The following is a 23,669-nucleotide window of genomic DNA, read 5'->3' as shown; positions in this document are numbered from 1 at the left end:
GAATCTTGTCTAGCTCTTTCATGGCTACCCTTCCCTTTCCTAATCTTCTTCTGTTTTCTTGACTGCGGTCTCCGTTTTGATCACAGTTTGATCCAAGGTACAGGAAATCTTTAACTATTTCTATTTCCTCAAGTCTAGTTTAAATTTATGTAGATCTGTGTTATTATTTTTGGTTTGTTCATGTTCAATAACAAGCCTGCCTTTGCACTTTCTTCTTTGACCTTCCTTAGTAATTGTTACAAGTCTATGATGTTTTCCGCTAGTAGTATGGTGTCATCTGCATATTGTGGATTGTTGATATTCCTTCCTCCTATCTCCATTCCTCCTTCTTCTAAGTCTAAACCTGCTTTTTATATGATTATGATTATTATTTCTGCATAAAAGTTTAACAAGTAGCATGACAAAATGCAGCCTTGCCTGACCCCTTTCCCAACTGGGATTATGCTGATTTTCTTCTGGAATTACTTGGTGTGTCCTATTTGCAATTGTATGTTTGCTATGTTGTTCCTAGTGCATCTGCCTTTCCTGAACCCTGCTTGTACCTCTAGGATTTCTCTCTCCATATATGACTGGAATCTATGTTCCAGACTTTTGAGCATAATTTCATCCATCCACCTACTTTTCTGACTAGCCTTTTCTGTCTTTTCTAGTGAGTGATGTGTTCTCATATGTCCAAAATGTAACAGTCTCAGCTTAGTCATCTTGACTTGTAGGGAGAGTTCAGGCTTGATTTGCTCTTTGATCCATTTTCTTTTTGGCAGTCCATGATATCCACAGAACTCTCCTCTAGCACCACATTTCAAATGAGTTGATTCTCTTCCTATGGATTTTCTTCAATGTCCAGTTTTTTCAACCATACACAGAAATTGGGGATATGATGGCACAGATAAACTGGACCTTGGTATTCAGTAATATAATGATATATTTGATTTACACCTGATTCAAATCCAACTGCCTCAAAAGGCTGTCTGACCACAACTACAATGTTTCCTGACTCAATTAATCTTGGTATGAATAAGTTCTAGTAGACAACACTTCCCATCAAGATTCATATTTGGAAATGATGAAATTTGTTCTGCATTTTCACAATAGAAATACCTGGCAAGAATTTTAATGTTGTCACTAAAACAAAGGGCCAGAAGCTGGGGAGAACAAAAGGAAAGGAAGTGAAGAAAATGCACGACAGATGATGGAGCACAGTACATTACAAATAGAATGAATGGAGGCAAGATAATTTAACTTCCTTAAATCTTTGTTTCTGCAGTTAAAAAGTAGGGGGGTGTCTGCAAGTCTCTTTCCTCCTATCTGTGCTCTATAATCACAGAAGCTTCTCCCCATATCATTCAGCTCAATGGAGTAGTATGTATTGCACTGATGTATATGCAGAAGCTGGAATATCCTGCAACTGATGGAAGCAGGAAGAGATAGCACCCCCATCAAAGAATAACTTGAAAACTACTGATCTAACCCTAGGTATTAAATGCAGAAAAGCTTCAAGAGAGCTACTTCTGCAGCCAAGATTCCAAGTTATGAGTGTGTTTCCCTAAATCATCCCCTTAAGTCAATTCAGTTTCATAAGCTTGACTTGCTGAGCTGCTCTTGAATTCTCAGCAGATATGCTTATGAAACCATTGCTGTGTGTTACAGTTCTCCTTACAATGACTTACAAGAGCATTCCTGAGACTGAAAACAATTATAAGCTGGAGTGCAGCAACTTTAGTCATCCTATCAAACATATTTATTTATTAATTTTAAAAAACATTCTGACTGTTTATCGGAGGTCTCAGGGTGGCAGACAGTTAAAAAAATAAAGAATATAAATATGTCTAAATTAAAATAAACAAACAATTTAAGCAACGTAATCAAATTAGAGATATTAAAAATATGCTAGTGAGCAAGGGGAAAAAAATCCCTCCCTCATAAATTTCTTCACAGGACTTTGTTCAAATCTTAGCTATTTCCTTTCTATCCTTAATCTGGATTGCAAACCAGATTTAGAGTAAGAAAGTAATTTATAAAAGAATATAAACCAACAGATGGAAAAAGTTAGTGGACTGCTATATGTTGGTGATGGGGTGGGGAAGTAGAAAGGTAGGATTAAGATACATTTTAAAAATGCAGACATGTTGGGCCATATGGCCTTGTCCTGTTCTTAAGCCATCTCATATTCCTTTGAACTTCACATCTCTGAAGACAGGAAGATCAACACAGCAGGAAGTTAACAGATCAGCCAACTATGCCAGACTGACTCCATAATAAGCAAAAGCCGCTCACAAAAACTCCCAATTGACAAGCACCTGCTTCTACTACTATATTTCACACTACTGTATTTAATTTCATTCCAAGAATACATAGAACTTCTGCCAAACCTCCTTAGAACACTGTTTCTCTCTCTCTCTCTCTTTAAAAACACACTGTAAGAATCTAGCTTTTTAATTTTATCTGATGTCTTAAGGAATTAAAAATTGTATGTGCCAATTTACTTTTAATTTGAAAAAACATGGATTAATAGTACTATTATGTATTATAGTAAAAAGAAAAAACAAATGATGAAGACCAGAGAAACATACATTCCAGCCCAATCACTTACCCAGTAATGCCAGATGTTACATAGTCCTTCCCCAAGTAGTTATAGCCATAACGAATAAGATCTTCACACACATCTTTAACTTTACTGCCCCCAAATGCTGTTCCGTAGTGAAATCTGCCATCCAGGACACCAGCTTTTCCTGCCAGAAGTTCAATTAGTTTCCCTACCTGTAAAATAGAAAACAGAGAGACATTGACAAATCTTTTAGTTGTTTGGAGACTATTGCTACCTTTATCTGTCTAAATTACAGTACAAACAGAAAGAAATGAAAAGAATGAACAAAACTATCCCACTAGGTGTGCCCCTGCCTTTAAGTGTACGTAAAATATCTCTTTGGATCCTAGTCAGAAATCCCAAGCTGCAGACTAAACTTGTGCGTTCTTCTCTCTCTCTCTCAGTGATCCTCTGCAATCTCCCAGCAGCTGCACCATATTGTCACTGTATGTCTGTAGTATGCAGCAGCAGCACAAAAACCATTTAAAAAACAAAACAAAACCAAGATATGTGGAAAACATACATCTTGCTTGAAAGTAGAATAATACTTCTGGGAGCAACATTACAAGGGAGCAAGTCAGGCAAGGAGCTGCAGCGTTAGGGTGAGTGACATGACACGCACAGCCACATGTGGTTCCTTGATCAACTGAAATGAAAGTGCAGTGCCCATCTCCAACTTCAGGCCTCCAGAATGTGATAAGCTACAATTCCAGTGAGGACTATCAATGGCATGATTGGAGATTATGGTAGATCCACCCTCACAAATCTAAATGGTGCTAAACTGGGTAAGGTTTATCTTGAGCAGGGTGAGCAAAGTGTAGCCCCAGAGGCACATGTGGCTCCCAAATATGTTTTTGTGGCCCTTGACACCTTCAGAATTCCCAAACTGATATTATTTTGCCAAAAAAAATTAAAAATTAAAAAAAGAAAGAAAGAAAGAGAGAGAAGAAAAGAAAAGAGGCTGAATTGCTTGTTCGGAAAGTCCCCATGTGCAACAAATTACTTTTAAAATAGGTTTGAAGGTCTCATAGTATTACAAAAGTAGACTTGTAGTCACGTCAGGGTTTTTTTTTTTGGGGGGGGGTAGTCTATGTGGTCCTTAGGGGAATCCTGGGATGCAAAATTGCCCCCCAGACCTGCTGCCATTGCCCATCTCTGATCTAGAAGATGCAGGTAATAACAAACTTGGAAACAGCCATTTGATGTAAGCCTATCACTTTGTACATACAGGGCACAATTCATCATTCCTCAGCAGGCAGAGGACAGGCAATATATGCAAAGGCTACATAACCAATTACTAGCAAGTTTATCTTCAGTTATATTGGCATCCCTTATGTTTTCCACAGGTTTCTGATTAGAAATAACTGCGTACAGCATGAGGAAGATGTACATTATTGAACATGGAAATGTTATTACTTTCTCAACCTGAAACTCTCAGAATCCAGTGGCCACAATGGTTGAGGGATTCTGGGGGTTACAGTCTAGAAAAGTAACATTTTCAAGTTGTAGAACAGTGTAAATGTCCTTAAAAATGAGAAACATGAAGTATCTATGGGAATCGTTACCACATCAGGCACCATCTGTCTTTTCAGGAGAGAAGAGCCTTTCAAAATACTTAACTTCCTTCCCACTCTCCTCTATGAAGAATAGGGTACAGTGTGAAAGTTATCATTTATTCACAGAAAAACATCTTTACAAAAATGAAGTCCTATAATTCTGGAAATGCAGTTAAGATGAAATGCCATTGTAAAAGGGTAGTATTACAAACCGTCATCCGTGATGGGAAGCCATGGGGATTCATAATAATATCAGGACAGATTCCCGTATCACAAAATGGCATGTCCTCCTGAGGAACAATCAATCCACAAACTCCTGGAATACAGGATATATGCCAAATAAGCAATTCATGTTACACATCCAGTAATTATTATACTACTCCCTAATGGGAAATCCCTACATTGTTACATAATTATCCTATTAAAAATACTATGCTGAGGAATCCAACTATCCTGCTATATGTATACAAGGTAATTCTGCTTTTTATTTAAAAATAGTTTTAACTTTTGTAAAAAATGATAGTTTATACTGACATAAACATCTACTGTTCACTTAACAAACAAAATATGACTAGGCACATGAAATGACTGTTAAACATAATGAGAAAGAATAGAATAAGATAAGTATTGTGCAAGAACAGAACTTCCATTTCTATAAAATTCATTTTATTTTTAAATAGGGATTCTGCACTCCCAAATACCATCTCAAATGTGTTGTTCAAGCCACAAAAATCATTTTAATAATTTACTTCCTTAAGAAAAAAAATACAATAGACCTACATTAACATTTTAAATGTAACTTTTACGTATAATATCATATAATACAATATACTCTATTGGTGTGTGTATACACACACACACACACACACACAGAGTGTAGGTCAGTTCAAATTTACACATTTCTCCCTATTAGGAAATAATTTGGTTGCACTGGTATGAAAGGGCACCTGTAAACCAAAAATTAAATCTGTGCTAACTTAAAATTACTTTAGGCGCTGAAACCCTTTTATATGCCAAGACGGTTCCCATAGCAGACAGGCACTGTGTTGTTTGTTTTGTTTGAAAGTGAATGATAAAAGATCCATGAAATTGACACAGAAAAGCAGAACAGCAGAAAGAACCGAGGCCTCTCCATCATAGCAGCTTCTACCCTTTGCTGACTTGTATAACAATGGAATCGAGACGTCCAACTGCAGATCTAACACAGCTGTGCATTTCATTAGATGAAGAGCACTAGTGACACAAGTAAATAATTAACTTATTCTGGTCCGCTGACTGTGCTTATGAGACCAGTCATAGCTGACAGATTTTAATACAAGTTAAACACAAAGAGAGCATAATGAGATTAGACGTTAAAACAAAATATTTAGACGGATTCTGAGGAGGAGGAAATCACACTACTCCCAACAGGCAATTTTAAAAGTCTGTATTTTTTTTAAAAAAATAGTTACAATTCTTAATCTTAACCAAAAAAAATTAAAAAAAATTAAACAGTTTTAATAATAAGGCCTAGTTGTGGTGTGGGGACTGTAAGCAGTCCTGAACTATACAGTATGGAAGAAATACAACTGTATATTTGCAAGACTTTTTCATCCCAAGTGAAAAGTAATTATGTTTAATCATTTTCAGCCTGGAATTTCTCTATTAATCAATTCTTGTTCTTTTAAAAATTTGTCCTACATAGGATCATACATTTAAGGTTAATGGTATTTTAGGACAAAACCAGAAACAATTGGCACATTGGAAATACTGTTTCTAGAGCCATGTTTTAAGATTCATTCCATGAGTCTAAATGTGTACAGGGCCAAAGGAGCAATATAGTCTGTAGATAAAAACTTTCAAAAAGTATTACAGTTTTAGAGTGCTATTTTGTACACTTTTACTTAAGAAAATATCTTTCAAATAAACACTACTTATTTTCAAATATACATGCCTAGGATTAGGCTTTAAGTCTTATTTAAATGTATATTCCATTTAGTTATTCAACTCTCTAGGCAGTAAAAACACATCTATATTACGGTAGTTAGAACGCAATCCTATATATGTAGTCCTATGTACAATCAAAGTATAGTAAAGGCCCATTGAACTCACTGACATTCAGTGAAACTCAGTGGGGTTTTCTTTGAAGAGACAAATATAGATTTGTACTGTACAGTACAAGTCCAGTATATTCAATTAAGCCATTAAAAAAAATTCTCATGGAGCCCAAGATAGCTCAGTATTCCTAAAACACTGAAATTGTGAAATATTGTATATACTCATGTATAAGTCAAGAAATTTTAGTCAAAATATTAACTCAAAACCTGGATCAACTTATCCATGGGTCAATGTAAGTACAGTGGACCCTTGTTATGTTGGTTCCAAGATCTCCCGGGGATAACAAAAATCCGTGGATGCTCAAGTCCCATTAAATATAATGACATAGCAAAATGGTATCACTCATAAAAACTGGGAAATCAAGGTTTAATATTTGAAATGTATACTTTTTTTGAACATTTTCAAACCGTGGATGCTTGAATCCGTGTATAAAAAGGCCTTATTGTATAAGTGTATAAGAAAGGCCAACTGTACTGTATTTTACCTCTTATCAAAAAAGGAACCATCCCCTGGTAAAAGGCAAAGTATAATTTGTCCTGGAAGCACTGACCCCTGCTCTATTCTCTCATCCATCCAGCCTTAGTATGAGCACAGTTATGTCTGCTGGAATTTTGGAGGTTCTTTGGCATTGTTTTCCTTTCCTTCGTCCTTTAGATCTTTTGTTTACATCTTATGGATAAGATTTTGCTCCTGCTAGATTTGTTTGATGGCCTTTCCTGTATAAGACTGCAGTACAAGAAAGAAGCTCCCACATTACTGCAGCTACATGTGGGAAATGTCAGTGGGAGGTCACCTGAAGCAAGACCATTTCAGATTACAGTCATCCCTCCATATTTGCGGATTTGATATTTGCGGATTTGATTATTCATGGATTTGATTCATATGTTCTCTCTAGGCCTGTCTAGGTCCTCCAGTGCAACTCTGTGGTCAACTTTAACTAAAAGTTGCACTGAAAGACCATTTGTAGCTACTCCAGTGGCATTCTATGGTCAGTGTATGTTGGACATTGACCATAGATATGGCTGGTACAGACATGACGCCAGCATGAAAAGTATTCAAACCAAGTGGATGCACAGCTTCATGGTTAGCTGTGTAATTCAGGCTGCCAACACACCATGCTCTCTTACCAAATAACAAATACTTATGCTTAAAGGAATAAATGCATTGACAAACAATAGAACTCCACCTAACCCATGTCCTGCAACTTTGTGCATCTTTCTGCAATAAGAATTTCTTTCAAAAGTTTGCTAAAAAGATATTGAACCATTTCAAGTGCAAATAAAACAAGTAAGAAAAGTAAAATCTTCCAGTAAGTGAGCTCTGATATTCTGTCTTAACTCAAATTGTGAACCACCTTGGGTACTATAGTAGGGAAAAGGTAGAATTATATATGTAAACAACAACAACCACACATATAAAATACAATACAACATTTGGCACTATAGCATCTGCATTGTGTTGACACAGCAGTTAAAACTAGTACTAGGTTAAAGGTAGCTTTAAAAAATTGTGCAAGAAGTTGAATTTCAGGTTAAACTCAGGTGTATCACTGGGGTTGTTACGGAACACAGATGACATACCTATGTATTCTCTATGGCAGTGCTACTCAAAGGGGAGACTCATGGACTCATACTGCTTTCTGAGCAATTGGCTGCCATTCCCTAGTGAGTTTCCAAGAAAGGTAAAAGAACTGTAGCAATAGGGACAATTTAACAACAGGCACAAATATGCTACCAGTCCCAAATACAGGAGAAAAATGGTCAGTTCTCAACCTCAGATAGTTTGAGATGCACTGCTCTATGTTAGTGTAAGATCAAAAGAACAAAAAGAGTAAACAAAAATCTGTCTCTTTAAAGATAAAGCTATCAGGCACCATCAACTTTTAATAAATTTGCCCATTCCATCTCATTAGGAAGAAGCAATAGCAGCAGCACAAAACACACACCTGTTTTATCAGTATAAAATACCAGCAAAACCTAGAACTGTTATTAATTTATAATATTTTATCCTTGATTAATTGTAGGTTGCTGCTTTTCTTGGAAGATTCCCAGACAGTTAGGATATTGTTTAAATTTTTGAATTACATGAGCCAGTATGGTGAGTCTTGAACTACTGAATTTGTTCCTTACAGTTTATGGAAAAGCACATGTTGTGAGGATAATATTTAAAGAACCTTGTAAGAAGATGCTAACTGAGAACCTGTTTGACTGGAACTCTGCATCTGTTAGGTTACAGTTTTCAAGACTAGTGAATTAAGAGGTATTACAGTGCTTTTATATGTGTTCTGCAGAGTTTTGTACTTTTTTGATGTGTAAAAATCCAAGATTTGTGTCATTTATAGCTGAATGTGATGCTTTCATAACTGCTAAAATCCATAGTACTTGGCCATCAAAAAAATCTAGCAGGAGGAGCAAAATCCTATCCATAAGACACTTTCCATAATGGTAAAGCTCTTAAGGTTCAGAAAGGATAAATAATCCTACTATGTTTAAAAACCTGATTAAATTCTGCAATATACAGAGTATATGCCAGGCCACAGCCAAAGATCAGAAACAAGAGCTGTAGTGCCCTACCAGTTTCTGTTGGAGAGATTAAAAATGGAACTTGCTACTCAGAGCCTTGTTCTACATATTTAGTGAGTGATTAAAACCTTATTTATCCAAATGCTACCAGGCAGGACCTTTCATTACACCAAATACGCCTTGTGTCTTCTAAGTTATATCTTATGCTTGTGTTAAGAACATGTTTTACAGTTAAGAATGATCTCAAAATATATGGCAATGCTTTTAATTTTAAGATTTTCAATATACAACCATTAGATTTTTCTAATGACTGATAAATGTCACATTGGATTAAGAGCTCTGCATATTCTGCGTTTTAAACTTTCACCAGTTAAGAACAGCAGAAAACTATGTGGGAAACCCAGTTTATTACTATAGCTGAATAAATTTTTCAAAAGTACAGCAGACATCACACAATCTTAGCGCATATGCTTTACCCAAACATTCATAACTGTAAAATAACAAAAATTGTTAGTTTTGATCTGTTGCTATCATATCACCTCCTGAATCCCATTTGACATAAAGATGAACTGGATTAAACTTAACAGATAAATAATACATAAGCAAACTTGATTAGCTTCATTATTAAAACCATTCTAAATTAGAGGTGTTAGAAGACAATACAGCTTGTACACTGGTTTCCCATGAGCTGCTGAATGGTCTGATGTGATAAATTTGCATAGTCTGAAGCACACAAAGAGCTGATTAACTGAAACCCTTACAATGCTCCTGAAAGCAGCTATGGTAAAACAATAACCATAGGAACTTTACAAAATACACATAGCAGAATGATTCAAGACTTTTACAAAAAAATGTGCATGTGAGGTTTTCTTAAAAGACTTCTACTACGTGGAACCTTAAATGGGAAATTTTTATTCTGTCATACAAACTACCCATAATTTGTGAGAAGGGGGGGAGTGAAGGGGGAAAGATTTACTGAAAAGGGTCAGAAGGTTACCTGTTTGCTATTTGAGTTAAAATGCTTACTTGACTCTTAGAACAGCAAGTTAAGCAGAAGTGTGTTTTTAAAAAATAAGTTAGGAAGTTGGGAATTGTATATGACCATTTAATCTGAGTTTACTTTAACTAAACAATAATGAGTGACAATGAGATGAATATTTTTTGTTTCATTTTAATTCTATATACTTTTGGAGAGCTGTTGGAAAAGGGTAGATTAGTTATCAAACAAACAATTAAACGAAAAAACTACACTCTTGGGTGACTTTTTGATGTAATTAAAGTATCTCTCCTACTCACTTTCACCTTGCTTTGCAACTATTAGAGATAAAGTTCCTAAGTTACTTAATACTTAAAGAACTTACTGCAGTTTTCACAAGAAAGCTTAAAACTCTGTAGCTACATATAGTTAAACAAAAAGCCTGGACATGGCAGAATTATGAAGTGACAAGATTCAAAACAATAATGATTTTGTCTTGCATTTAGACATCTGATGGGTAGGAACTATAGCCAAGGCCTTCTCTGTAGTGGCTTTTTTCTGGTTAGGTCATTGCCAATTATTATAAAGGAGGTGAAGACTGTAATTTGCACAAGGGCTCTTTTGGTCTCACCCATTATGCATGATTTTAATTAATACTACTGCATTAGTATAAGTTTAATGTGATTTAATTGTATTTTACGTTTGCAATCCTATACATACTTATCATGGATTAAGAACCCTTGAACTCAATGAGAATTGCTTCTGATATGCACGGGAGTGTGAATTCAACTAGATGGTTTTATGTAACTTGCTTTGGGACCTACTAGCGAACACCACAGGATAAAAATAAAAGAAATGGGATCTTTAGATGTATTAAACAGCCACCATGTACAGTCATCCCTCCGTTTTCACAGATTTGGTATCTGCGTCCCTCAGAAATACGCAAGGGGCAAACAGAGGGTGACACAATGGGGCGTGCGCGCAGGAGTGCACCGCCATTGGAATCAATAGGGACTCCAATATCAACAATTTTCCAATTTTGTGCCCCCCCAAAAAAAAAAACAGATCCCCGTGAAAATGGGGGACGACTGTATTTGTTCAACATTTCCTGCATGGCAGGGGGTTGGACTGGATGGCCCTTGTGGTCTCTTCCAACTCTATGATTCTATCTACTTTCTTGTCTTCCATAGTCAGTTTTGTAAAAACTAGTTTTAACACAATATATTAATGAGCTAATGCTGGAGAAGCCAGGACCTTTAGAGTTAATAGATATTACAAACAATGTATTCATATTCTGTACTACAATGAGTGTGCCATGGAATTTTGTTTTCCTAAATACATCTATGAATTTAAAGCCATTTATTTCCTTGTTTTCAGAGGTACCTTTAGTATAGCTACTTCAAGAAACGTTTAAGCCTTTATCTGGGATCTGTAGCTATTATAACAGCCTCTGTTTGCCATTTCAATCCTTCTTGCTTAAATACAGTTCTTCCACTTCAGGAATACTGCTCAGTGTTGCTGCTTAGTTCTGTGATCTGCAAGACCTTTGTTGGAGGTGTTAATCCTTTTTCACATGAGAGAATGAGAAACGTTCTTTCAGAGAAGTGATATATTGCCTTTTTCACATCAAAGGAGGCTAACTTTAGCCCTTGACTGGGACTTCTACAGAAGCAAGAGGAAATCTGGAAATATAATGATCTAGGAAATATGGAAGTCAGAACTTCTGTTTCTCCTAGGCCTCTCTGGAAGCAAGCAATGATTTCAGCTCTGAAGAATTTGAAAAAGGAAGCGTGGCAGCTGTGTTTTTTTGAATTTGAAGGCAGATATCTGATGAAAGCCAACTCTTTATATGAAGACATCAATATTATCTCAAATGGATCTTGATTTGCCATTAACTCTCCAAAAGAATGCAAGGTGTTCCTTGTGAAGTGTCAAGGATTCCTGTCTTCCTGAAATAATCCAAAGCACAACAATGGGATGCCTCAACATATATCACCAGTACTGAAAAGAGTAATGAATGAAGTCTTCTTAAATCTGAATTTTGGAAAACAAATGGCATTTTCAGACATATCTGAAGTCTCGACTCAGGCTTGCATCCTTCTGAGGTCGCTAAAATGAGTACCCAGACTGTTGGGGGCAAATTAGCTTACTTGCTAATTAGCTTGCTGTTCACCGCTAAGATCTTTGGAATAGCAGTATATAAATAAAACAAATTATTATTATTATTATTATTATTATTATTATTATTATGCTTTGAAATTATTGCTAAACACCTAAGGGAGCATTTTCTCAACTTACTATTAATCAGGAAAACATCTTCCAAAATGACTTATATTCTCTGGAAATTATGGTGGTGCACGTGTTTCTGGGGTATTTGTCAGTATGTACGTAGTTTACCTGGGGCAATCACAGGTGCTATGAAAATTCACTGTCTACTCACAGAAAGTGAAAGCAAAACCCAGAATGTACTCAATGATCCTCCATGGCTGCATGTTTTAGAGGATGTTTAGGAGCTGTGGGAAAAACTCTGAAAGGACCTTAAGACTAATACTAAGCTTATCTTCTAAGGTCAATGGGTTCAGCCTGTAGGAAGCTGTATATAGGTTAAACATTAGAAGGAGGTAAATAATCATATAGATTAGTTAATACAACAAAATATGCTTCCAAAGGATGCTGTGTTGCTTCCTGCCTTAAACCTGAGGAGGAGAAGCAACAGCTGGACAAACATTTCTTGGGGATGTTTCCAGCCTAGTTAAGTGTTTTACAGATTCCAGTTCCATGGCTATATGATTAACATATTCAGCATGCACACCATGAGAAGAAATGAAGAAAATGTATAGGTTTCATTCTTGCTCATTCTTGATTATTTAACTGAAGGTTCACCTTAAAACACAGATTCCAAAAACCTTTAGAAATGTGTCACATACAATTGTGTCCAATTATGCACATAATAATAACAAAGACATTTGTGTCTACAATATGCAGCATGTGAATATACTCAATATTACTTTTATATAAAAACAAACAATTTCCAATCTTAGTACCTAGTATTTACTATCTTCTTTTGCTGAGTTTTAAAATTCTATAATTGCAGCAGTCACTGCTCACATCATTAGGATTTGCTGCTATAGATAGAAGTTCAGATGGCATTCATTGATACATTTTTAAGAATTATGAGTATGTGACTGAAGAGTCAGATTGTCACCTCTACACAGAAAAAGTTTATATAAATATACTTGTACATTAATTACAGTACAGTAAAGTGTGTCTTGCACTATTCCAAGAATATCTGTGAAAATGTTTCAATAATGCTTAAATATTTAAAACCTAACAATTGTATAAGGTATACCTTTTTGCCCATGACGACTGCTAAATTTGTCTCCAATTTCTGGACGTCTAGTTTGTCTTAGCAATATTTTGATCAAAAATGCATCCTCTGCATTTGAAGATATCATGACTTTTTCAATATATGAATCAGTTGAACCTTTGTAACTAATTAAAGAGAGAAAAATATATATTCAGTTAATACAAGTACCTTAGTTATGGTAAGTTGTCTGCAGAGGACACCAGCTTGCATGATTTCTGTTTAAGAGGCAAATTAAGACTTTTTTATATTGAAACATATTGCTAAACATTGGATTTTTAAATAGAAAGTAAATTTTAAGAACAAGAATGGGAGACCTAAGAAAAATTACTTTCTACACTTTATGAATGACTAAGGGGGCAACTGTATCACTAATGAGCTTGAAAATAACAAAGAATATTAAAAGAATGAGACCTGAGTTGTAACACAGATCTTTTATGTTATATGGGTGCTTTTCTGCTACGTTAAGAAAAAGTTAATTGCACCTAAACAGTCCTGTCATACCTGGAGAAGTTATGCACACACTGTTAAGTTTTCATGACTTTTTTCATAGCATTGAGCCTTTCAGAAATGCACCAAGTATGTCTTTTTGCTGCACTTGATTTAAGAAAGAACAAAACTGCATATGAGATTAACCTGCATCTTTAAAAGAGTGTTTTTAAGCCTGATACTTTTATTTTGAATGAAAATCAGACAGGTTAGACCTTGCCCTGAGAGGAGCTCCTGAGAAGAGGCATGTACCCTCTTGGGCTTATGATTTTGTTTTTCCTTCAGATACAGGAAGGGCTATTTTAAACACACAACACACACACACACACACACACACACACACACACACACACACACACACACAGTTACTTTGCACCAAGTGTGGGTAACATGTTGCCATATATGGCCCCCCCAGTTCCTGATTCACCCAGGACTCCTCCCTTAACCACTGCCAGCCAATTTGGAGATGCAGTGGTAGTCTGTTTCTTAAAGCAAGAATTGTGCTTCTGAAAGCCTCTAAAACAAGGCAGAAGGTCTTGCTTTATCAAATGGTGCTTTTAAAAACATTTTTTAAAAACACGAGTGAGCTTTTTTCCCCAGCAAGTGAGCACCTTGCAGAAGTTTCTAAGGATCAAATCTGGCTCCCAGACCTGCTGAATTTTGCTGTCTTTGGCCTACACCAGACATAGTATGGTTAAGAGAGCTAATTTCATGTTTCCATGCAATAGTCTTGCTCCATCCCATTTTCCTCAAAAAAACAAACACTCATTTAATTATGCTGTTTTCATAGGAGAAATTGTTTGATGCTTCCCTCATTCCCTGAAAGACAGAAGGGGAAGATGGTTGCAAGGTAACTTGCACCTGCCTTTCTCTTTTCCTCCATCTGCCTACCTGTCACCACTGCTAGGTGTGGAAAAAGGTAGCATGGCAGAGGTCACTAACAAGCTCATCCTTCTCTGCCCTGTCCAGCCATCAGTCTGCCTAGTACCAAAAAATATGCCAGCTTCCATAACAGATCTCAGTGTTAGCTGCAGTGGTAGGCAACTAACACTAACAGTGTTAGGTACAAGGTAGGCAAGAAGGCGAAGTAAGGGAAGAAGAGGGGGAGGGAGGGAGGAAGAGGGATCTGTCATGCTGTTTTTTACCTTTCTGTTTTCCAGGCAGTGAGAGCAGTAGCACCTTTAGGTTGGAAAACAGTGTAATGAAATATGGATTTGTTTGGTGAAAAGAGTGGGTATAAAATGAGGCTTGATTGTTGCAGATGCCATAGTTTGCTACTAAATTTTTTTGGCAAATGACAGCAGCACTTTTTCTTGGGGGAGAATAGGGTTATTTAAATTTTATTTCAGAGGGGAGATTGAGGGAGACTGGTGTAGCACAAAACAGGGCTTGGGGGGAACTGCATCCTCTAGAGTTTTTAAAATAAAGTATGATGGCAGGACATACGTTACAGGAACATCTTTATATTGTGGTTGCTGGGGTACGCTGCTCCCTTCCAGAGGGGTCTGTGTCACAGTTGGCATAGATTTATTCACAAGCACCTGTTTGTTTTCTACTTTTTCACCTGTAAATACATGGGAAGAAGACTGATTTCATATTTCATGTAACACTGGTCAGCAGTATGAAGCATTTGTAAAACTTTTCAAATGTTGGAAAGGCCTTCTGACTGGATTGCTAAAATTATTAATAAGGACTCTTTCATGGATGACTGACTGTGGAATGTTCTCTGCAGGAATTTGCACCTAGCCTGATATGTTTTAGGCATCAGCTAAGACCTTTGTATTCATCCAGACACTCAATTGATTCTGAATTGCTGTTTGATAAGATTTTAATGCTCTTCTGTCATTTTTCATTGTTGGATATTTTCAAGTCATTCTGGTTTTTTCAAACACTAATTTGGAAATAGAAGTTTAGAAATGGGATAGAACTATTAAAAGAAAAGCAGACCGTCAAATCTGTACCATTAGTCAGTTACCTAGAGCAGAAGAGACCTGGAGGGGCTTAGACATGTTGCGATGATGATCATGTATACAACCTTAGATCTCTGTGCTATACAGATGAAGCGCTGATGGGCCTTTGTTTCTGCACTCAAACACTTTTCAGTAGCACTTCAGTTTGCAAGACCTTAATGGTAAAAGTGCACATTTAATGTAATGTAATGAAATACCGTATTTTCCGGCGTATAAGACGACCCCCAACTTTTCCAATTAAAATATAGAGTTTGGGATATACTCGCCATATAAGACTACCCTTCTTCCAATGCATACCAAATAAATTTTTTTAAAAAACATCAGATTTGATTTCAATATGGTAATTCTAATTCAAATGCTTATGACATACAGGTACTTAGCAGGAAAACCTGTTGTATACAAAGCTTGCTTGGACTGGTCAGCTCTCCCTGCCAGCCCAGCCCTCCCTGTCTCCAAGATTTTCTTCTACTGTATTTGTACAGCGCCGCCCTTGCAGCTTTCATACAGTCACCACATATGGAGAGTATGCAGCCGCGGCCATTTTTGAGCTCCCCCTGCCATATGCAGCGACTGCAGATTTTCCAGTCCAGCTCAGAAGTTTCAGCCCTATAAGACGACACCCGGTGTATAAGACGACCCCCGATTTTTGAGAAAATTTTCCTGGATTAAAAAGTAGTCTTATACGCCAGAAAATACAGTACTTTAAAACAGTGTGCACAATCATACATGCATAAACATAATATTGTCAGGGACAGATATAAATACATGAAATGGCCCATATTTGAGTGGAAATGGGTTCTGCCCATGGGATGCTTCTGTGAAAAAATGCCAATTTTCACTATTCTTTCCCCTTCTCAAAGCTCCCAGTGCTGCTGCTAACCTTCCAGAGCAGTATGGCTGGGGGTATTAGAAGCTCCAGAGAGCCTCAACCTCCCCAAAGCAGCTTTTGGATGTGCACAGGGAGAAAATCTGTGAAACTTTCACCTCCTATTTCAACCAATGAGAACCCCTTCTCTCAACAAAAGGAACACTTCTATTTACAACACAGCATGACTGGACCAACACCACTTTGTTTAGTTTATCTTTCTTTATTTTTTTAAAATAATTTTAATTTTTTTATCTGCAAATACTTTCTTACATTCACCACTGCTACTGGTACATTGTGCTATAGTGAGCATTTCACCTTACCTCTGTTATTTTGACTGAATGCCACAGGACAATAACTTATGATATACACTGCATGCTGACATGAAAGAAACAGTTAAATATATTTCTTAAAATATACATGATCCATACCTGGAGAGCAAATGCCATCAGCATCTAAAATTTCATGCCGCCAGATTGGCTTGTGTGTAGCTGCATCCAGCATAGGCCCCATCACTTTGTCAAATGTCTGGTTGGTGTAACGTTTCAGAGTACACTTAGCATTCTTGTACACAAGACACCTTCCAAACCCTTTGAGAAAGCAAAGTTGTCAATCAAAAGTACTGCCATGGTTATCCAAGATAATGGCCAGACAGCTACATCAATATTACGTTTTAAGTATACTACTGAAACAAACTGTACAAATCTATATTACATTCCTTCTCTTGCTAAAATTGTAAGTTCAACTTCCCATAGGATAATTATAGGCTCCAAGCAATTATTATAGAAGTATGAAATCAGATTATGCTTTACATTTCTGGAAGAATAGCACAAAAAAATTTAAGTTATATTTTAACAGGACTGATTTAGCTGTTAATTTTGGAATTATCTTTGGAATTAAAAAAAAAATACCAGGAACTCAAGAGATTAACTCTTTTCTTCTATGACAGCTTCCTGTACCACTTTTCTATAAATCTTAGAGAAGAATCTGCTTTTAATAAATCAGACTTAAAGGTAACCATATAAATACATTTGGTTTTTTTCATTAACCACATCTGGCTCAAGATATTGCTGGAGCTAATTCATATTTGTAAAACAAGGATAATGATGTTTAACGTACTTTAGATTACAAACTGAAACATAGTTTTCTGTTTTGCATGGTGTATCGTTCAGCTATACTGGGCAGTCTTTGATTTTCCCCTAATGTTTCTTGTCTACCATAAGGAAAACATTCTGCTTTAAATCATGTCTACTATTGTTTAAGAAAAAAAAAAGAATAAATTAAGTGTGCAGACATTAATGCCAAAGATAAATGTCTAGGAATACTAGTATTGTTGCCTGGCAACTAGCAGGAGGGGTGTTAAGTATGGGGAAAGCGTGTTAGCGTATATCAGTACAAGCTAGAACAAAAGTTTTTTGGCCACACAGAATAAAACTCAGGCATGTTACAATATTATATATTTTGTAGTGGAAATGGCATTTAAAAAATGATAGACAGCACAATACTAAAAGCATTCTCATCCAGACAAGCCTGACTAAAATGAATACAAGTAAAAGTTTTTCATTGGCACAGTATATGTCTTCACCCAGAAGCATTTAATACATTATTTTAGTTTGATACTAATTCACCTAAAGAATATGTTGCATTGTAACTGTACCTATAAACACCACTGATTTTAAAAAGAATCAAATTAATGATTAGCCACATAGATTTGTTAACCAGTTTAATATTAGGGAGTTTTTTGACCATTTTACTTGCTGTAACACAACAGCTTCAATTGTTAGTCCCAGTCAGAGTAGATCGTCTGCATGAATGGGATCTTGGTAAATCAACACTTATGTAAATACCATTGATTCAACAGATCTATTTTAATTGTGACTAACAATTGGACTTAGGCCAATATTTTTTCCAGTTATCAAATTCATAATAACATTCAACATACTGCACGCCTTTTTTTCTACTGAAACATTAAATATCATTAGATTTCATTGTAATGGAAAAACATTTAAGGCATGATCTAGCTAAAATCCCAACAGGAAAAGATAACACATATACAAAAATATTTCCCAGTGAAACAAATGAAACTTAGGGACAAAATAGACCGACAAAGCTGGATTGGGGCTGCAGCAACCACATGCCACAGCTCCAATCCGCTTTGCTGCCCGAAAAAAGAAGCGGCAAACAGGCACTCCTTTTTGCACTGGAAAAAGACGGCTTTGCAGCCCCGCCACAACCAGAAGCTGGCTTTAGGGCACTCTGGTGACATGCGGCATCTAAATGCCATGCCACCAGAACACCCAGAAACCAGCCTACATGTCGGCAGCTAGGCGTTATGAAGTTGGCTTTTGGGCATCTTGGGGGCATGTGTCGTGCGTACGTCACGCCCCCAAGCTTTCTGGAAGCTGGCTTTTTATTCTGGTCTGTTCTGGCCCTTAAAAACTCATTGGCTGAATCACGTTTTAAAGTCTAAAGCTTTAGACTTAAACTCCCTCTAAGAAGTATTTTTGTAGCAATTCCATATTCATCACATTAACTATTAACTAAAAATATTTTTCATTGTTTGTTAGGTTTCTCTCAGTTTACATTTTCTTCATTAAATCATTGGTAAAAGTTATAACAGAACTGATAGTGAACAAGTCAGACATTATAGCAGACCATGATAGGGCAACAGGCTGAACTACAGTTTGCCAGTCTTAACTAGTTTGACAATTTAAATAGTACATCAAACCATGATTCCAAACTATGGTTTCCAAACAAGAAAATCATGGCTTGTCAATTCAGATATGAACATGGGTTAACTTTCCTTCACTTTGGTTTAATGAAATGTATGCACAGGGTTGAACCAAGAACACAGCCATCCCTTCATGGACAAAGGCAAAATGTAGTCAATTTCTTCTTACCTCTGTCTAAAGAAGCTTTATTTAGGACAAGAGCATCTTCAATATCATAACCACTATAACTCATCACTGCAACGGTGGCATTCTGTCCAGCTGGCAATTTCTCAAAGTCTATGAGTTCTATGGTTTTTGTCTTAACCATTGGTCTTTGTGGATAGGCTAACAGATACATAAGTGTATCTATCCTATTCCTTTGATTGTATCCAATGGTACCTGCAAGTAAGAAGACACAATGCTCAACAAAATACTGGGGTTGATGCTTGGTATTACTTCTATTGATGCTGTTGCTGTGGTGCATGGAAAAGAACTAAGGTAAAGATAGGAAGGCACAGCATACAGCAAACTCTAGAAGTTCCCATGGATCTTTACACAGACCCAGAATGGTCATGTGGGTGAATCACAGAGATGACAAAGAAGAATACTGCTATTTACAGTGACAGTTTACAGGTGGCATGGAAATGTTGTCCGAAAAATCACTGAGTATTCTGGCTGCATATAGCTCTCAGACACTGTTTCCATGTAAGAAAAACTCAGGACCCAGTTTTTCATCATTGCCTAAATGCTCTTTTCAGGCTTACCAATTAAAAAATGCAAACAAAAACCCACCAAAGAGTGATACCTTTATGGGCCAACCAAAATGCACAATATACAGTGTGCCCACGTCATACGCAGGTGTGCCTTACGTGGCTTCCAGCATATGCTGGAAGGTGTGCTGGAAGGAGCAGCGTCGCACACCGGAAAAGGCAATGGCACGCGTCACATGCCACCACGGACATGAGCCCCATTAACTTTTTTCCCTTATGCGGGGGGTCCGGAATGGATCCCCTGTGTAAGGGAAGGGACGACTGTACTTGTTGCAAGTTTTCGAAGCTCTACTGGCTTCTTCATCAGGCAAAATGTTCTTCATCAGATGAAGAAGCCAGGACGGCTTTGAAAGCTTGCAGTAAGTATATTGTGCATTTCAGTTGGCCAATAAAGGTATCACTGGTTGGTGGATTTTTGTTGGAATTTACTAAATGGCCAACACAGCTAACCTTGCATGTTTTCCAATTTAAAAAATGATCTATAATATCTTCCTACTTTTCTGTTACATAAAAGTCTTGAATTTCTTTTGAAAAAATGAAAAATGATTGGACAATATTTCATGCCATGAGTACAACTGTCCATTTTCCATAACATTTACCCATGAATCCACCAGCTTTTTTTTTATGCTACAGCTAGGCTGAGACCACCACAGCAAATTCTTTTCTATAAGCACTACCTAGAAGTCACCTTGTAGTGTACTAGTTGTAAATACAATAGTTACCTCAATTTAATTATTAAGGGCCATGCAAGAATGGCTACAATCCAGATATGTAAATGTAAATAAATAAATATCCCTTTTGAAGGGCACGAGTAGGAAAGTACACTTCTGCCACACCACAGAAACTTTAGGATCAGGATCCTAATGGGTCAAACTGCTCATACAACAGAGTGTAGCATGAGTGATTGGTTTGCATGGGGAGACCAGGATTTGAATCCCTGCTTAACCATGGAAGTCCCCACTCAGCCTCGGAAGAAGGAGATGGTAACCCCCTTCTGAACTAATCTTGCCAAGAAATCTTGCCCCATGATAGGATTGCCTTCAGTTGGAAACAATGTGAAGGCACAGAATAACAACAAGTGAGGGAAGGGGAGAGTACTTGGGATTTCCAATAAATTTTTACTCTGGGTGAAGGAAAAGTAGGATATCAGTGACATAAAAATATTAAAGTGATCTTGTAAGCACTTAAGAATTTGTTGTCCTATCTTACCTTGTTTCCTGAAATGATTTCCCCTCTCTTACATATGCCCATTGCACACTTTCCAAAAGATCACTTTGACACCCTAATTAACTAAGAGCACTTGTGTATTACAGGAATGACCCATTTCTCTTACCCTACTTCTTGCTAAGCCCAAGTATGGCGTTTCTGAAGTAGTGTGGGCATTTAAATTATCAGAAGCAGACAATAATGAGTAACGTGTCCTTCTATCCCAGCAGGGAGCTAAAATGCTATCTCTATAATCCCAAGCTCTTGACAGCCCAGGAAATGACTAAATGATCTTGAACATGTATCTACCTCAGGACAATACAGAACAGTTAGTGGCAGCAGGGGGTGAACAAAAACGACGGTAGGGAATTCTGTCTTTTTTCTAGACCAAATATATGTGATACGATGATTCATCATACAGACAGATTAAAAGCAGCCAATTCATAACATTTGCCACAAAATTTAATTTACACAAATATTACTGAAGCCAATCAGTAGCGAATCCAGGATGGTAAGAGAGAGAACTTTCCTACAACTGTGATTGCAGAGCCTCTACATAATTGTCTTTAGCAAATGTTTGGGACACACACAGTAAGTATAAAATGAAACAAACAAACTCTCTAAAATGCCAACTTTAGAAATGGACTTTTATCTCTCTGGTCTTTCTTCAGTCAGGTACTCTGCACAAGCGTAAAGAAACAAAGTCTTTAAAAAAATTATTACTAAAGATATTCAGCAGCTTTTGTGTTCCCAGCGTCAGCAGTAACGTCAGAGGATTGTATCCAAGGAGCTAAATGTGCAAGACCCAGGGTCAAAGCAGCTGAATACACCAACCTCAGAAAACACAGACAATGAATTGCAAATGACACTGAAAACAAAACGAGGAAAAAAGACCTTCACACAGAAAACTACAAAAGAACTCTACAGATACTGAATTGGCTTTCTGTACACACTGATCCTGCTTAACTGTGTGTGGTAACTAACCAAACCTTCTGAGGCTAATAGTCCTAAAATAGAGTCTGGGGGGGGGGGGACCTGATAAAGAAAGTGCTATTAATACGCACACACACATACATATATTCATTTTCCAAATACCTCTTATAGACTATTGACTTGTACACTGAAAGTCTTAAGATTTCTGTCAGGGAAAAATAAATGTGGAATAGAAGTAATATTGTTCAGCTTTAGAAATTAATCAGAGAATATTAAGGATTCTTACCCCCTTTTTTTTAAATTCATAGTTACTGTTTTAAAACACAGCTCATTTGCTTGAACCCACTTTATCAAAATAAATGAGACACCATAAAGACACAAGTTTCTGGTAATGGGTACAACTGCTCCAGAGAAATTAGTAGGGGACTATGCCCAGAATTGGTGTGGGGATAAGTGGGAAGCAGCTATGAATTAATTATTGTGGAGAGGGATGATGAGTAATAAAACTTTACAAACCCAGAAAGTGACAATGTCACTTCTTAAAGAATTTGGAATGTAAATAATAATAATAATAATAATAATAATAATAATAATAATAATTTTTATTTCTATCTTCCCGCCTCTCCCAATGAATCGAAGCGGGATACGTATTTTGTAATGTCTTTCCCAAAAATATGCCACACAGGGGTCATGAGAACAAGGCACACAGGGACTACCCTGTTTACTTCAATAAGGAAGGAACAAAATCACATCCACAGGGCAGACTACAGGTGTCTGAGAGTTGGACATTTGCAGACCTGGAGCTCCCATGCCAATTTAAAGGGGAGAAAATATTATTCAAACATCTTCTAGAGAAAGTCACAATTCATTCATGTAATAGTTTATAAAGTATACAGCATGCACCTTTGTAAACTATCTATTATGGGTACTTCTGCTGTTAGCAAAACAATTGTAATATTGTTTTATGAATGATTAGTTGATATGAATGTTAATGAATATATACTGGTTGGCAAAGATTTAACATATCTATGCACTATCAATAACATAAAGTTACAGCGCATGTATATCCAAGCTGGGATAGTGCCCTTAGGCATGTTAACTTGCAAATATGACTTACATAGATTGGAATTCCTTCTTACTTAGCACATTTATGATTGTGCCTTTAATATTATTTGCTACTCTGTTAAGAAATCACTAGTAACCCATAGGATCTAGATATGTGTAGAATGGGAGAGAGCATTATAGCTACATTTCCAAGCATTACAAACCAGTTTTTATTGTTATAGAACTGGTCAGTAATACTGAAAAATAGAACACATTAGCTGCTAAGAGAAAATCCCTTGTCCATGTCCTCTGTCTATCTATGTGTAAAGTATTTGTCTTTCTGTAAACAAGAAAAAGAAAGAAGAGAACAGAAAACCTTGCAGCATAAGACACAAAAACATTCATTTCTAATTCTCTAAAGATGCTCAAAAACCCACCACAATAACCATCATATATTATGCTATTTTAACATCTATAAAAACAGTCCAACAATGGAGTCCACTGTACAATCCAAATTGAATTTTAAATGCCATTATGGAAAAACAGGCTAGGTAATTCTGAAACATGGATGATGGAGCTATC

General features: G+C 36.7%; 1 protein-coding gene across 3 annotated transcripts in view; it reads right to left on the bottom strand.

Annotated features, from left to right (window-relative positions):
- POLR3B (RNA polymerase III subunit B) overlaps window positions 1-23,669 on the bottom strand; it is a 79,115-nt gene that overhangs the window by 11,603 nt on the left and 43,843 nt on the right. For all 3 annotated transcript variants that reach the window (XM_089528036.1, XM_089528033.1, XM_089528035.1), the window contains exons 20-25: window positions 19,324-19,533; window positions 16,855-17,013; window positions 15,035-15,152; window positions 13,085-13,227; window positions 4,353-4,456; window positions 2,591-2,757 (exon numbers count right to left, since the gene is read on the bottom strand). In XM_089528036.1, coding sequence (XP_089384162.1) covers window positions 2,591-2,757; window positions 4,353-4,456; window positions 13,085-13,227; window positions 15,035-15,152; window positions 16,855-17,013; window positions 19,324-19,533 — 901 coding nt within the window. The remainder of the gene's footprint in view (window positions 1-2,590; window positions 2,758-4,352; window positions 4,457-13,084; window positions 13,228-15,034; window positions 15,153-16,854; window positions 17,014-19,323; window positions 19,534-23,669) is intronic.

The sequence above is a fragment of the Sceloporus occidentalis genome, unplaced genomic scaffold (genome assembly GCF_023333645.1).
Source record: "Sceloporus occidentalis isolate IW3139 unplaced genomic scaffold, rSceOcc1.0.p SCAF_5, whole genome shotgun sequence".
Lineage (NCBI taxonomy): Eukaryota > Metazoa > Chordata > Lepidosauria > Squamata > Phrynosomatidae > Sceloporus > Sceloporus occidentalis.
This window is presented reverse-complemented; position numbering and strand designations above follow the sequence as displayed.